This window comes from Rhipicephalus microplus, chromosome X, assembly GCF_043290135.1.
Source record: "Rhipicephalus microplus isolate Deutch F79 chromosome X, USDA_Rmic, whole genome shotgun sequence".
Taxonomy (NCBI): domain Eukaryota; kingdom Metazoa; phylum Arthropoda; class Arachnida; order Ixodida; family Ixodidae; genus Rhipicephalus; species Rhipicephalus microplus.
This window is the reverse complement of record NC_134710.1, coordinates 141,376,576-141,391,057: the sequence shown is the minus strand read 5'-3', so window position 1 is coordinate 141,391,057 and position 14,482 is coordinate 141,376,576. Positions and strand designations below refer to the sequence as shown.

Below are 14,482 nucleotides of genomic sequence, written 5' to 3'. Positions count from 1 at the left end.
GACGCGACGTACATTGCGAGCATGTTAGTAAGAGTTCGATTGGTACGTTCTACAAGACCATTCGTCTGGGAATGATATGGTGTCGAATGTCTGAACTGTGAAGTGCAGAGGCGAAGCAATTCTTCCACAGCGTCCGCGATGAATTGGCGACCACGGTCACTGATGATTACTTGAGGTGGACCATGGAGAAGAACGACGGAGCGTAACAAAAAGGCAGCGACGCCATCAGCTGTAGAAGATGGTATCGCAGCGGTTTCAGCGTATCTGGTAAGGTGGTCGACGCACACTATTATCCAGCAGTTGTTGTTCGAAGATCGCGGAAACTGGCCCAATAGGTCGATGCCCACTTGCAAGAGAGGCGTAGTAGGTGTTTCTACGGAGTGAAGAAGGCCGTGCTGTGCACTGATAGGTCGTTTGTGACGCCGGCAGTTCTCGCAGCTCGAGACGTATTGTTTCGTAAAATCTCGCATTCGAGGCCAGCAAAAACGCTGCTGCACTAGATGCAGGGTGCGAATGAACCCAAGGTGTACTAACGTTGGATCATCATGCATTGTACGGAGAACGTCGCATCAAAGACTTTGAGGTACAACCAGTAAATAACGTGCGCCGGTTGCTGAGTAATTCGTTTTGCACAACAGTTCATCACGAATGCGAAAGCGACCACTGCCTTTGCGATTTCGAGCGTGAACGAACAAAGGGTCTAAAGATAAATCATTCAGTTGTTCTCGTTTGAAGATTGGCGTCAAGAAACGTGTGAGAGACCACAGCAAAACAGATGTCGAGGGTATCTGCACTGTCCTCCGTCGTGGTCATAGGTAGGCGAGAAAGGCAATCAGCGTCCGAATGACGTCGTCCACTTCTGTACGAAATGCTGAAGTCAAATTCTTGAAGGCGTAAAGCCCATCGAGCAAGGCGGCCAGAAGGGTCTAGGACGGTAACAAGCCAACATAATGAATGATGGTCTGTCACAATCGTGAATGGACGATCGTAGAGGTAACGTACATCAAAACTTCTGAATGGCGAACACAGCCGCTAAATATTCTTGCTCTGTCACCGTATAATTCATTTCAACCTTACTTAGAGATCGACTCGTATAAGCAACAACGTGCTCTGCATTATCGTGGCGCTGAACAAGCACACCTCCGATGCCAATTCCACTTGCGTCACTGTGCACTTCTGTAGGAACAGAAGGATTGAAATGACGAAGAATAGGCTCAGATGTCAGTAGAAGTTTCAGTTCAGAAAATGTGGCATCACAATCAGGTGTCCATTCGAATAGGCTGTCTTTTCGCAATAAGCTCGTCAGTGGGTGTACTACGTCCGCGAATCGGGGCACAAAGCGGCGAAAGTAGGAACATAGGCCCAAGAAGCTGTGAAGTTCTTTCAGTGTCTGCAGTGGTTTGAATGTGCCAACTTCGATTTTGCGGGGATCCGGCCTGACACCATCTTTTTCAACTAGGTGACCGAGGACTAAAGCTTGTCGTTCACCAAACCGGCACTTCTTAGCGTTCAAAATCAAGCCAGCCTTTCCGACACAGTCTAAAAGAAGGCTTAAACAGACGTTGTGTTCTTCGAAGGTACGCCCAAAAATGACGACGTCATCCAGGTAGCATAAGCACACCTCCCATTTAAGACCACGAAGGACAGAGTCCATAAACCTTTCAAAAGTGGTGGGGGCATTGAAAAGCCCAAACTGCATCACATTGAATTGGTGCAGTCCATCAGGCATCACAAATGCGGTTTTCTTCTTGTCTGAAGGGTGCATAGGTATCGGCTAATATCCTGATTGTAGGTCTATTGAAGAAAAGTACGAAGCCGAGTGTAAGCAGTCAATAACATCGTCAGTCTTAGGCAGTGGATATACATCTTTTTTGGACACGGCGTTGAGTCTTCTGTAATCAACGCAGAACCGCCAGGCACCATCTTTCTTCTTAACCAAGATGACCGGTGCTGCCCACGGGCTACACGACTCTTCAGTAACACCCTTCTTCAGCATTTCCTGAACCTGGTCGGCAATACTTTTTCGTTCTGATAACGACACTCAGTAAGGCTTTTGTCGGATCAGATGGGCAGTGCTGGTGTTAATGATATGGTGAGCGCGAGAACATGGTAAAGGTAGTGGCCTCTCCTCTTGGCAAAAGTCAAACACAGAAGCATGTCGCCTCAACAGATGGCGTAATGTTTGCTGCTCGTGTAACCGCAAAGTGGCGCCAATCATGCCTAGGATCTGGTACTCGTAAGAGCAACTGCGCTTGCCAGAGACTGTACCTTTCTCGCTTTCATCGTTGTTAACAACCGCTACAGAACCTTCAGTGGAATCATTGAAGATGCCAAGCTTCATTCCTCGAGGGAGCACAACCGGCATTGGCGAACAGTTCAGTGCCCACAGAAAGGTTGCTCCTTCATCAACAGATACCAAACTAGGAGGGACGAGTATGCCTTTCTTAGCACATTGAACGATGGTAGGTTTTACGATGGCGTCAAAAGATGTGGCAGATTCTGGGGCGAACATCGCAACTGACCTCATTGACCATGGCGGCACTGTCAGCTCATCGGAAACAATCAGAGCGTCCTTCGTGGCCTGCGGCGCCTCATCAACAAGGGCAGGAACAATGTCACCGCTGGTGGAAAGTTCACCGCTTCCACAGCTGACGAAAGCGCCACATCCTTGGAGAAAGTCAAGATTGAGAATCACATCATGGGTACAACGTTGCAGCACAAGAAACTTTATTGGGAACAGCTTTCCTGCCAATAAGACATTGACGGCACAAACTCTGACAGGATGAATTACTTCCCCACCAACACCACGAAACCTTAAATTGTTCATTCGCCCCAAGAAAACATGACTTTGCGGCCAATGCGACTTTTGAAAGAAAGACTCATAACTGATATCGTAGCACCAGTGTCCACCAAAGCACTTGTACGAAAGGCATCCATTTCCACACGTATCTTGTTCTTGGACATTATAACAGGCGGAGGCATCTGAGGCAAATCCTGTTGTGCGACCTCACCTCCATCGGTCGCGCTGGCTAGTTTCGCGGCGGCGGCGGTGATGACAGGCGTCGTCCCGGCAAAGGGGAACGATGCAGTCGGCCAGATAGAGGCGTCAAACTACGGTCAGAAGCGGGAGAACTGCCACGGTGATTTCCCCGCCGAGAGGTACTCTTGGAATAGGCGGGCCAATGACCATTGTAGTGACCAGTGCCCGCTGGTGGAAACTCTGATGGGGAATGATATCGGGATGTCGGCTCTCTCTGTCCACGACAGAACTGAGCTATATGCCCGGTGATACCGCAACGGTATCACACAGGGGCTTGGCGGTATGCATTGTACTCCTGGAAGGCATTGCGCTGACGTGGTGGTGGTACAGTTACATCTTCGTTCGGGTCGTAATAGGTGTTGGATGGCTGATGGGGGTAACTGAAGCGGTCTTCGTACCTCGGCAGTGGGTAGTTATTGCGCTGTGACCTCGGTGGTGAGGATGGCCTGTAGTTGCAGTCATCGATGCCTGCTGCGGCAATTGACACGGGAGGGTAAGAGGGAGGCGGTGCGGGTGTAGCTTCGTACGGCGTCGGGCGAGCGTGTCGAGTGAGCTCTTCTCGAACGATCTGGCGTATTGTCGACGCGAGATCAAGCGGCGTGTATTCGTCAACACTTGCCACGGTGATTATATTCGGTAGGCGACCAAACTAGGGGGATACGTTGCATCTTCAGGGTCTCGAATGTGCGACAGTGGCTTATGACGTCGGTTACTGTAGCAAGGCTGTCTTTGCTGATGAGGGACTTATACACGTCCTCGGCAATGCCCTTCAACAGGTGGCCAACTTTGTCTTCCTCTGACATAGAAGGGTTGACAATCTTGCAGAGCTTCAAGATTGCCTCGACATAGGTTGTGCGCGTCTCTTCTTGGATCTGAGCTCTCTGCAGTAACGTTTGTTTCGCCTGCTTTCTCTTAGCTAAGGAGTCTCCAAAGCATGCTCTTATTTCAGGCACGAAGCGATCCCATGACGTGAGGGCATCTTCGTGGTTCTCGTACCACACGAGTGCTGTGTCTGTTAAGAGTGCTTTCGATGGTGACGGCTTCCGTGAGAAATGCTGACACAGTCTTAGGTGGACTGCGTACAAGCCCACCGAAAAGCTGCCCTTTCACCCCGCGCTTGAGGTACCGTACCTTCTTTTCTTCTGGCATGCCGGGGTCAGCTCGGTGGAAAAGGCGCGTCATTTCCTCGACATACATCGCAACCCCTTCTTTCGGCAGTTGTATGCGGGACTGCAAATCGCGCTCAGCTCTCTCCCGGCGGTCAGGGCTGGCATATGTCCCAAGAAGTCGGCGTTTGAAGCCTTCCCATGATGTAAGAATACCTGCCCGGTTCTAGTACCAGACACGTGCGCCGTCCAAAAGACTGAAATAGACGTGCCGCAGTTTGTCTGCGTCGTCCCACTGGTTGTGCACGACAACGAACTCGTAATGAACAAGCCAATCTTCAACATCCTCAAGTGCAGTCCCACGAAAGGGATTTGGCGTTCGCGGTGTGAGTAAGGTGCAATGAAGCGGCGTTGTGCCGTTCGTACCGGTTGAGTTGGTGTCGGTAGGGCTGGTCGGAGCTGCCATGTTTGCGAGCAGTACAAACTCAGGGGATTGCCCTCGGATTCTTCTGCTGGCGCGATGCACAGGATTGACCACCGGTACGACGCTTGTGTTCCTGCTATGTGGAGGGGTACGGTGCATAGATTACCCAGCACGTCCACCAGTTTGTCACGCACCAAGAGCCGTAGAGACAAGACAGGAACAGCGGGGCAGGAAGACACGAGCGTGTATCTTCAAACGAGGCGCTAACCACACTTCTTCTTCGTTCTCTTTGCCCTTTTTGGCTCGCTAGGGCTTGCCGGCTCACAACTATAGGTGGCAATATGAAAAAAATGCCAGTTGTTCGTGAGCTCACTCTTTCAAAATGGCCGATACTGCTCGTACTCCGCAGAAAGAAGCCGCCCGAATTAGGCTTCGCTGTTTGTACAGCCTTCAGGGATTAGAGCTGATGGCTTTTTTTCTTTTCTTGATTATTCACTCGCTTTCTCAACTTGACCGAGAAAATGGTGACAGCTAAAATGTATGAACTACCAGCTCAAGCGTGTGTTTGGCAACTCGGTTTTTCATTAAAATCACCAATGATTAGCTTTGATGATCTCGTATAAAAAAAGAATTCCTCGAGCACGCAGAGGATTCCCGCTTGGAGTGAATTACCATATAAGAAGGCCGATTCGTCAGTTCTCTCAATACCATAGATATATAGATAGGCACATCAAGCCCGCTAACCTGAAAAAGCAACGCATAATCGGTCGACTGGGTTAAAAAACTCTAATTAAGCCACAAAATAAGAGGAAAAGTTCTTCATTTTAGGGTGCACACCTCGCTTAAACTCTCTTCATTTCAGGAACTCTTCTCTTGTGTTTCGAAAGCTTCGACCAACAGTTGCTGCGTTGGGTTGTAGAAAAGCAGCACAAATTAAAACGTGCACGCAGGCAGTACACTAGCAAGAAAAACAATCGTCCAATTTGATTTATCAGCTCACTGTGTTAATATTGGCGTGGAACAATTAAGTTCGCTCAAACTGGGCACATCAAATTTAGTCGATGGCTTGATTTTTCTTTCATTTCTTACAAGTAAGCCTATTAAGCTGCCGCGCTTCTATAGCAATACATCGGCAAAGTGAAAGGTCAGCGGAAGGTGGGACCTTACAATGTCAGGTGTTCGAAAAGTCCCAGGGAAACCAGACGTCCGAGAACAGCCAGGTGTTTCTTTCGAGGGCTAGCAAGGGATCTTAGCGAGATGAACGCGCTTGGAAAATGCGCGAGGTTCGCGGCCGCGCGAGCACCTGCGCTTCGTTCCAATCGCCTCCTTCATCGAGTGCACAATGCTACGACTGGGCCAAATAAACTGCTCTTTGAAAAGTGACGTTTTCATCAAGGTTTGAAAGCTTTCTTTGTCCTGTAGCATAACTGCAGGGATGGGGAGGTGTTCGATAATAAAGAACTTTTGTTGCCACCCGAATTACGTTTTTTTTTTAGTTTTGAAGATTGCGGTTTATTTCAACATGGCACCGCATTGCTTATACTGCAGTATTTGCATGACCGCAAAAATACAAGTCACGCTAGATTAATGCTTTACTCGTTCGCAATGATTCTTCTTTCATTAGTTATCAGTAACTACAATAGCCGATCACCCGGAAGAGAGAGTGAAAAAAATTTTTTGAAAAAAATTGATCGGGAGTATTTAACATTTTCCTCACAATTTACAATCTATAGTTTTTATTGTTAAACATCTCGCCATTGTTCTCTTTTTCTGTGCATTTTCTTAGAAGAATTACAGCGTCCAACACATTTCCGTGTCCTATAGGGTGGGCTCCGCTCGGTCACTAAAGATCCAAGCAGCCAGCCAGCCAACTGGTGCGCCGGCGATACTTCATCATCATCATCATCACCACCACCATCATCATCATCAGCCTGACTACGTCCACTGCAGGACGAAGGCCTCTACCATATTCCGCCAGTTAATCCGACCCTGCGCTTGCTGCTGCCAATTTATACCCGCAAACTTCTTATTCTCATCTGCCCACCTAACCTTCTGTTTCCCCCTAACCTACTTGCCTTCTCCGGAAATCCAGTTAGTTATCCTTAAGGACCGGCGGTTATCCTGTCTACGCGTCACATGCCCGGCCCATGTTCATTTCCTCTTCTTGATTTCAATTATGATATCCTTAACCCTCGTTTGTTCCCTGATCCACTCTGCTCTCTTCTTGTCTCTTAAGGTTACACCTACCATTTTTCTTTCCATTGCTCGCTGCATCGTCCTCAGTTTAAGCTGAACCATCTTTGTAAGTCTCCAGGTTTCTGCTCCCTAGCTCAGTACCAGCAAGATACAGCTGTTATATACCTTCCTATTGAGGGATAGTGGCAATCTACCTGTCATAACCTGACAGTGCTTGCCAAATGTGTTACACCCCAGCCTTATTCTTATAGTTACTTCAATCTCGTGGTTCGGCTCCGCGGTTATTACCTGCCCTAAGTAGACATAGTAATTTACAACTTGAAGTGCACTATCACCTATCTCAAAGCGCTGCTCTTTTCTGAGGTTGTTGCAGATTACTTTCGTTTTCTGCAGCTTAATTTTAAGACCCACCTTTCTGCTCTCCTTGTCTAACTCCGTAATCATGAGTTGCGATTCGTCCCCTGAGTTACTCAGCAATGCAATGTCAACGGCGAAGCGCAAATTACTAAGGTACTCTCCATTAACTCTTATCCCTAGCTGTTTCCATTGTAGGCTTCTGAAAACCTCCTGTAAGCACGCGGTAAATAGCATAGGGGAGATTGTGTCCCCCTGCCTTACACCCTTCTTGATTGGTATTCTGTTGCTTACTTTATGAAGCACTATTATAGCAGTTGATCCCCTGTAGATTTCTTCCAGGATGTTTATATATACTTCATCAACACCTTGATTCCGCAGTGTCTGCATGACGGCTGATATTTCTACTGAATCAAACGCCTTCTTATAGTCTATGAAGGCTATGTATAGTGGTTGGTTATATTCTGAGCGTTTCTCTATTTCCTGATTGATAGTATGAATGTGGTAGATTGTTGAGTAGCCTGTTCAAAATCTTGCTTGCTCCTTTGGTTGATTGAATTCTAATGTTCTCTCTATTCTGTTGGCAATTACCTATGTAAATAACTTGTATACTACAGAGAGCAAGCTGATCGGTCTGTAATTCTTCAATTACTTGTCGTCTCCTTTCTTATGTGTTAAGATGATGTTAGCGTTCTTCCAAGACTCTGGTACTCTTCCCGTCAGGAGACACCTCGTAAACAGGGTGGCTAGTTTTTCTAACACTATCTATCCCCATCTTTCAGCAGATCAGATGTTATCTGATCATCACCAGCAGCTTTGCCTCTTTGCATGCTCTCCAAAGCTTTTCTGACTTCTTCTATCATTACTGGTGGGGCGTCATCTGGGTTACTGCTAGTTCTTATAGTATTAAGGTCGTGGTTGTCCTGGCTACTGTACAGATCTCTCTAAAAGTCCTCCGCTATGTTAACTATCCTATCCATATTGTTAGTTATTTTGCCTTGTTTGTCCCTTAGTGCATACATCTAATTTTTGCCTATCCCAAGTTTCCTCTTCACTGCTTTGACGCTTCCTCCATTTTTCAGAGCGTGTTCAATTCTCTCCATGTTATACCTTCTTACATCGCATACCTTACGCCTAATAATCAACTTCGAAAGCTCTACCAGTTCTATTTTGTCTGTTGTACTTGAGACTTTCATGATTTGACGCTTCTCAATGAGATTTTTCGTTTCCTGGGAAAGCTTGCCCGTGTCCTGTCTAACTACCCTGCCTTCAACTTCCACTGCACACTCCGTAATGATACTCGTCAGATTATCATTCATTGTATGTACGCTAAGGTTGGTTTCCTCACTAAGAGCAGAGTACCTGCTCTGAAGCGAGACTCTGAATCCCTGTACTTTCTTTCTCAGTGCTAGCTCATTGATTGGCTTCTTGCGTATCAGTTTCTGTCGTTCCTTCTTCAAGTCTAGGCGAATTCGAGACCGTGTCATTCTATGGCCACTGCATCGTACCTTGCCAACCACTTCAACATCCCGCACGATGCCTGGGTGTGCACTCATTATAAAGTCTATTTCGTTCTTATTTTCGCCATTAGGGCTCCTCCATGTCCACTTGCGGTTTCCTCGTTTTCGGTAAAAGGTATTCAAAATTCGTAAACTATTGCGTTCTGCGAATTCTACTAGTAGCTCTCCTCTGGCGTTCCTAGTACCGATGCCATAATCTCCTACTGCCTGGTCTCCAGCCTGCTTCTTCCCTACCTTTGCATTAAAGTCTCCTTTCAGTATAGTATACTGTGTTTTTACTTTACTCATTGCCGATTCCACGTCTTCATAGAAGCTTTCAACTGAAGCGTCATCAATGCTGATGTAGGTGCGTAAGCCTGTACCACCCTCATCTTGTATCTTTTATTCAGTTTAATTACGATACATACCACCATTTCATTAATGCTATAGTATATTTCCTCTACTATAGCATAATGAAAGGGTGGTAGGTATCGTAGTGGTAGGTATCGTAGGGTGGTAGGTATCGATGGCGTAGTGGTTAGAGAATCCACCTCGCATGCAAAAGGTCCGTGGTTCAAATCCCGGTGCCGTGAAGTTCCCAACTGGATAAAAAAATCCGCGTGGAGAAGGAACTGCATTAAGAAGCCTGGGGTGCGGCCTCACCGGTAACCACCACCGGGAACGCACTCCCTCACCAGAGAAGGACTGGCCACCCTGGTGCAGCATTTGGCCACTACCTCCCACATGCATACAGGGATACTTCAATGATCAATGAATATTTCGCGTGAATGCCTAGGGTGTATGAAGCATTCTGCGAGGACAGTAACACTGCGTTGTCCACGCAAGAGCAAGTTGAACAGTCATGAACTAGAATGACCTATATATTGATCCCACACCTAGGCGCCCCGCTGGTCTGGAGGCACGTGCAAAGTGAGTGGACGCCTCCAGACCGGCCGTGATTTAGGATACGGCTATAAAGGTGGTACATTCATTTATAATCATTTATTCACAAATTTCTCGTTCGCAACATAAATACGCATTCGTTGTCTTGACGACCGCAGTGGTCGCGCATCACGTTCCCTCGTCCACCTTACTGGCCAGCTCGAGCAGTAGGGCCTTGATGCCGGCCCATGTCTCCTCACCGGTAGGCACGATCTGGTCGCGCGGCAGGGTGAACCCATGGCGGCCTGTGTCCCGCAGCTCTACCGTGTACGCGTACGGAATCTGAGCTTCGCCAAGTGCCCAGTCGTCCGAGCCTCCCGAGGCGATGTCTGCAACAAACGATGACGCGTTGCGTTGTGTGTGCGAAGTCACTCCAATTACTTCGTGGCACTTACATAACATACTGGTGGACGTTCCAACATTGTACTTGGTACCGTGCACCTTCTCTAGCGCAGCCGTGGCGACTCTTGCTGCGCGGGCCTGCGTATAGGACAGAACGCTTGTCAGTCGTGCGGCTTGTACTTGTTCTCTTGCCCGGCTTTAGAGGCTCATTAGACTAGAAACACCGTCAGCACCACGCTAATTATCAGAGATAAAGACATAGCATAGAAGAACGCCCACAAAACGTAAGTTGCATGAATCACGTCATGCAAAGCGTGGACAATGGGCGCGTACTAATATCTCCTTTTTTTTAAAAACGCGTGTCTTATTTAAGCAATCAAATCATGGAACACGCGCTGATATTTACTATTTATCATTTATTTTGTCGAAATGTCGAACATATACCTGGAAGATCCAACAGACGCGAAAATATTCCTTGACATGTGTATGTGTTTCGCACTATAGTGCAAAGTGTATACATGTAACTGCTATGCTTCTTTGCGCGTGCAAGTACATCGAGCCGTGATATCCCTGTGATTTATTCATTTATATACAAGGAAACTGCATCGGTCTACCTGGGAGTCAAGCATTTGAATTTTTTTCTGATTTATTTCTATTTTTTTTGAGACAATACCTTCTGAACGGGCGGGCGCGATATCACCTTGTCGTCGCGACGACCGTATCCGCGCATTTTCCCGTTAAATGAAGTTAATAACAAATGTGAGAGACCTGAAAAAGCGCGGCGTTCGTGCATATATCATTGACGTCTCAAAATATTTCTACTTTATCGGCTCTGTGGTGAGAAACCAACGTGTGGCTGTCAGAGGTCCGCGGTGGGCGTTCATCGCACTCTCAAGTCAAAACAATATTTGGCACACGATTCATGTGGGCACTCACGAGCTCGAGGTAGTTAGCCGGCTTGAGTGCCGTGTAGCCCCACGGCGTGAGCCAGAGCTGCGAGTAGGAGTGGAAGGTGAGGAAAGCCATGATCTCGCGGCGCCTGGCATAGACGAAGTTCGCGATCGCTTTGGTCTCCGGCTCCGAGAATGCCTTGTTCCCGGCGAAGACTTCCGAGCACGCTTTGCTGCTTGAGCCACCCGCTGCGCACAATGGTTGCTTGGTAAACCATACGAGCAAGTGAAGAGTGGCTGGCTTCAGTGAAGACGTGGATATACGCCCTGCCCTGGCGACAGATGGCGTTCGGCGATTATCTCTTTTGAACTGCCGTAATGAAATAATTTTATTATCGTGAAATACACTTCGAAACTGTAACGTGCATTCAATTTTAACGTCTGTTCAGTTAATTAGGACACGTTTAAAGCTAATCTAGAGACTTGACAACAAGTTGTACGCGTTGCCTGTCATCTGACGAAGATCAACACACCGGATGATACGTTGAGTGGTAAAAGAAGGTGAGCACCACAGATATATAACATACAATGCTTCGTAGTGTGATAAGCAGGTTGATTGATATGTACGGTTTAACGTCCCAAAAGCACCATATGATTATGAAAGACGCCGTAGTGGAGGGCTTTGGAAATTTCGACCATCTGGGTTTCTTTAACGTGCACCCAAATATGAGCACATGGGCCTACAACGCCGCCTCCATCGGAAATGCAGCCGCCGCAGCTGAGATTCGATCCCGCGACCTGCGGGTCAGCAGCCGAGTACCCTAGCCACTACACCATCACGGCGAGGCGTGATAAGCAGGTTACATGTTCAATTAAGGATAAACGCATGCGACATAGATAATGCAAATGCTAATAACTATATATATAAAGCCGAAATGCAGGTCAATTTTGGACTAGATCCGCAATAACAGAAGCAACATATTGATTAACACAATAAAGATAGTAACACTTCAGTCAAATTGTAAAAGTAATGGCAAATGAATAAAAAATTATAGAAGCTTCGCAATTGTGGTGTAAAATCCGAAACTCTCCCTTGTTTCTTTTTCTTTCTTTTCTTTCTGTCTGTTTCTCAATCATATCGGTTCTTTCCACCTGATGCTTTCAATTTCTTTCTTCCTTTCTCTAAGTATTTCTGTCTTCTTTATCTTTATTTCCATCCTTTTCTATATCTCAGCTTCTTTCTCTCTCTTTATTTGTTTCTCAATTTTTTCATAACTTTACTTTTCTTCCTATGTTGTTGTCCGTGTTATCATTGTTTGCCTCCATTCCCTTTTTGTTTGTTCCTATTTGCTCTCTTTCGTTCGATTGCTTCTTTCCCTCATCTTTTCTTTCTTTATTTTCTATTTCTGTACATATCTTCTGATTGATATGAAGGGTTCAACGTTCCAAAACCACCATATGATTATGAGAGACGCCGTAGTGGAGGGCTCCAGAGATTTTGACCACCTGGGGTTCTTTAACGTGCGCCCAAATCTGAGCACACGGGCCTACAGTATTTTCGCCTTCATCGAAAATGCAGCCGCCACAGCCGGGATTCGATCCCATGACCTGCGGGTCAGCAGCCGAGTACCTTGGCCACTAGACCACTGCGGCGGGGCTGTCTATGTTTTCTCGCTCTATCTTTGACGTGTTTGCCGTGCTCTCGTGTTCACCTCGTGTTTACCTCGCCGAACAGCGTTTTCGTTTAACGCTCGCACTCTTGCTGTACTCGGTAACGGGGCATACCAAGTGGCTTTGAAAAGAGGAAAAAGGAAGAAAAAAGCGCAGTCCCGTTACTGCCTCTCTTAATCGAGGGCACCGCCACAGTTATGCGCAGGTCCCATTCCCCCCTTCCCTGCACACAGACAGAAGAGAAGAGGTAGGAGAAGGGTAGTGAAAAGCATTCGATCACTCGCATCACGCACGCGCGCAAGAAAACAAACGCGCACGCAACCGACCGAAAGACCGCCGAGAAGCCGGAGGCGAAGAATGCGCCCGAGTAGTGAAAAACACACACACACACGCACGCACGCACGCACACACACACACACACACACACACACACACACACACACACACACACACACACACACACACGCACGCACGCACGCACGCACGCACGCACGCACGCACGCACCACCGGACAGGCAGCAAGAAGTTTGGGCACTACGCGACGACGAGGGAAGGAGAGAGAGTGTCAGCTCCGACGGGAGAGAGCTTCATAGGGGAGGGGAGAAAAAAAAAATAAAAAGGCGGTCAGGCAGCTCGGAGTGGACTACGTCAGCAAAGTCACGTGGGACTTCGAGGAGGCGTGGCGCGCGGCGGGAGTAAACAACGACACTTGCGTGTGTGATGGGCCTCTTTAGAGGCGCGTAAAAAGGTCTGCGTCGCCAAAAGATCCAGCAGTGCATGGAACGCCCGGCGGAGTGTAGCAAGGTTCGCCGAGGGGAACAACATGTGTTCTGGACATACCTGCCTGAGGTCGTCTACGGACTCCAAAACATTAGGACTGGTTTAAACAGCTCCGCTCAGAATAGGTCGGCAAAACTCTTGTGCAGCACTCAGACTCGCTCATAACATGTATTTCGAGCTTGAACTCACCCAGGCTCACACTGACGAAATATTTCTTCAACTGGACTCACTCGGTTTCAAACTCACCAAAATGTCACTCACCCTGACTCACTCAACCTCAGACTCACGGCTTCGTCTGAGTCTGAGTGAGTGCGAGTGAGTCGACTCATGAGTCTGTCTGCCTAGCATTAGCTTCTTCGACTGAGTCGTCAATGCTCTTTAAGACCAATATCTCACCTGATCGGTGCTCTTCTTGGTGCTGTTTGACATAGTATCTTTGAAAACGAGTTCAGAGTGCTCCCGAACTATAAAGTCATTTTTTTAAAGAGATGACAGCATAAGATATAATAACCAAGAACTTCTGTGGAAAAGTTGGTGGGGGGGGGGAGGTCAGGGCACCCCCTCCGTATACGTAACTCATGCCTCTAAATATTAAATATTAGAACGGTGTATGAATGACACTGCTTTGGAATACCTGTGAGTATATATAGGTAAGGCTGACAGCTATGCTAAAGATGACTAGATGTTACCTAAAGTCGGTAAAAAAGATCAGAACTCACACAAGACTCACTCGAGGAATTTATTTTGCGCTTTGGACTCACTCGGACTCAGACTCACCACAATTTTCCTGAGGCGAACTCACTCGGGCTTACTACATTCACAAAAAGTTTCTTCAGTCGGACTCACTCAGACTCAGACTGACGAAAATGCTACTTACCCGAACTCACTCAGATCAAGCCGTGAGTCTGATCGGAGTCCGAGTGAGTCTACTCATGAGTGGGTTTGCCTACCTATGCGAGCCGTATATGTATTTGTGTAACATGCAATAGTAAATTTTAAAGCGAATGTGATAGACCTCACATCACTCCATCTGGCCCCCATTTTCCTTTCCCACCCTCATGCTCCTTTCTTGGCACTGCGCACTTCCAAATAGCGACGCTGGACTTCCCTTCAATTAAGGATGCTCCTTCCCTCTCAGCCAGAGTTTTGCCAAGCTCGTGTTCTCCCAGTAAGCGCACGACGAGTATAGTGCAATCCTTTGAGAACTTGTCAATTCAGATGTTTTTTTTTTTGGCTAG

The 14,482-nt window shown here is 47.4% G+C and overlaps 1 protein-coding gene across 2 annotated transcripts in view; it reads right to left on the bottom strand.

Moving 5' to 3' along the window:
- Positions 1 to 9,606: 9,606 nt before the first annotated feature.
- The window catches only part of LOC119176572 (carboxypeptidase B), a 50,512-nt gene continuing 45,636 nt past the window's right edge, over positions 9,607 to 14,482 (bottom strand). For both annotated transcript variants that reach the window (XM_075877889.1, XM_037427929.2), the window contains 3 exons: positions 10,840 to 11,042; positions 9,957 to 10,041; positions 9,607 to 9,890 (listed from right to left, as the gene is read on the bottom strand). In XM_075877889.1, the coding sequence (XP_075734004.1) occupies positions 9,691 to 9,890; positions 9,957 to 10,041; positions 10,840 to 11,042 (488 nt within the window). In that variant the 3' untranslated portion in view covers positions 9,607 to 9,690. The remainder of the gene's footprint in view (positions 9,891 to 9,956; positions 10,042 to 10,839; positions 11,043 to 14,482) is intronic.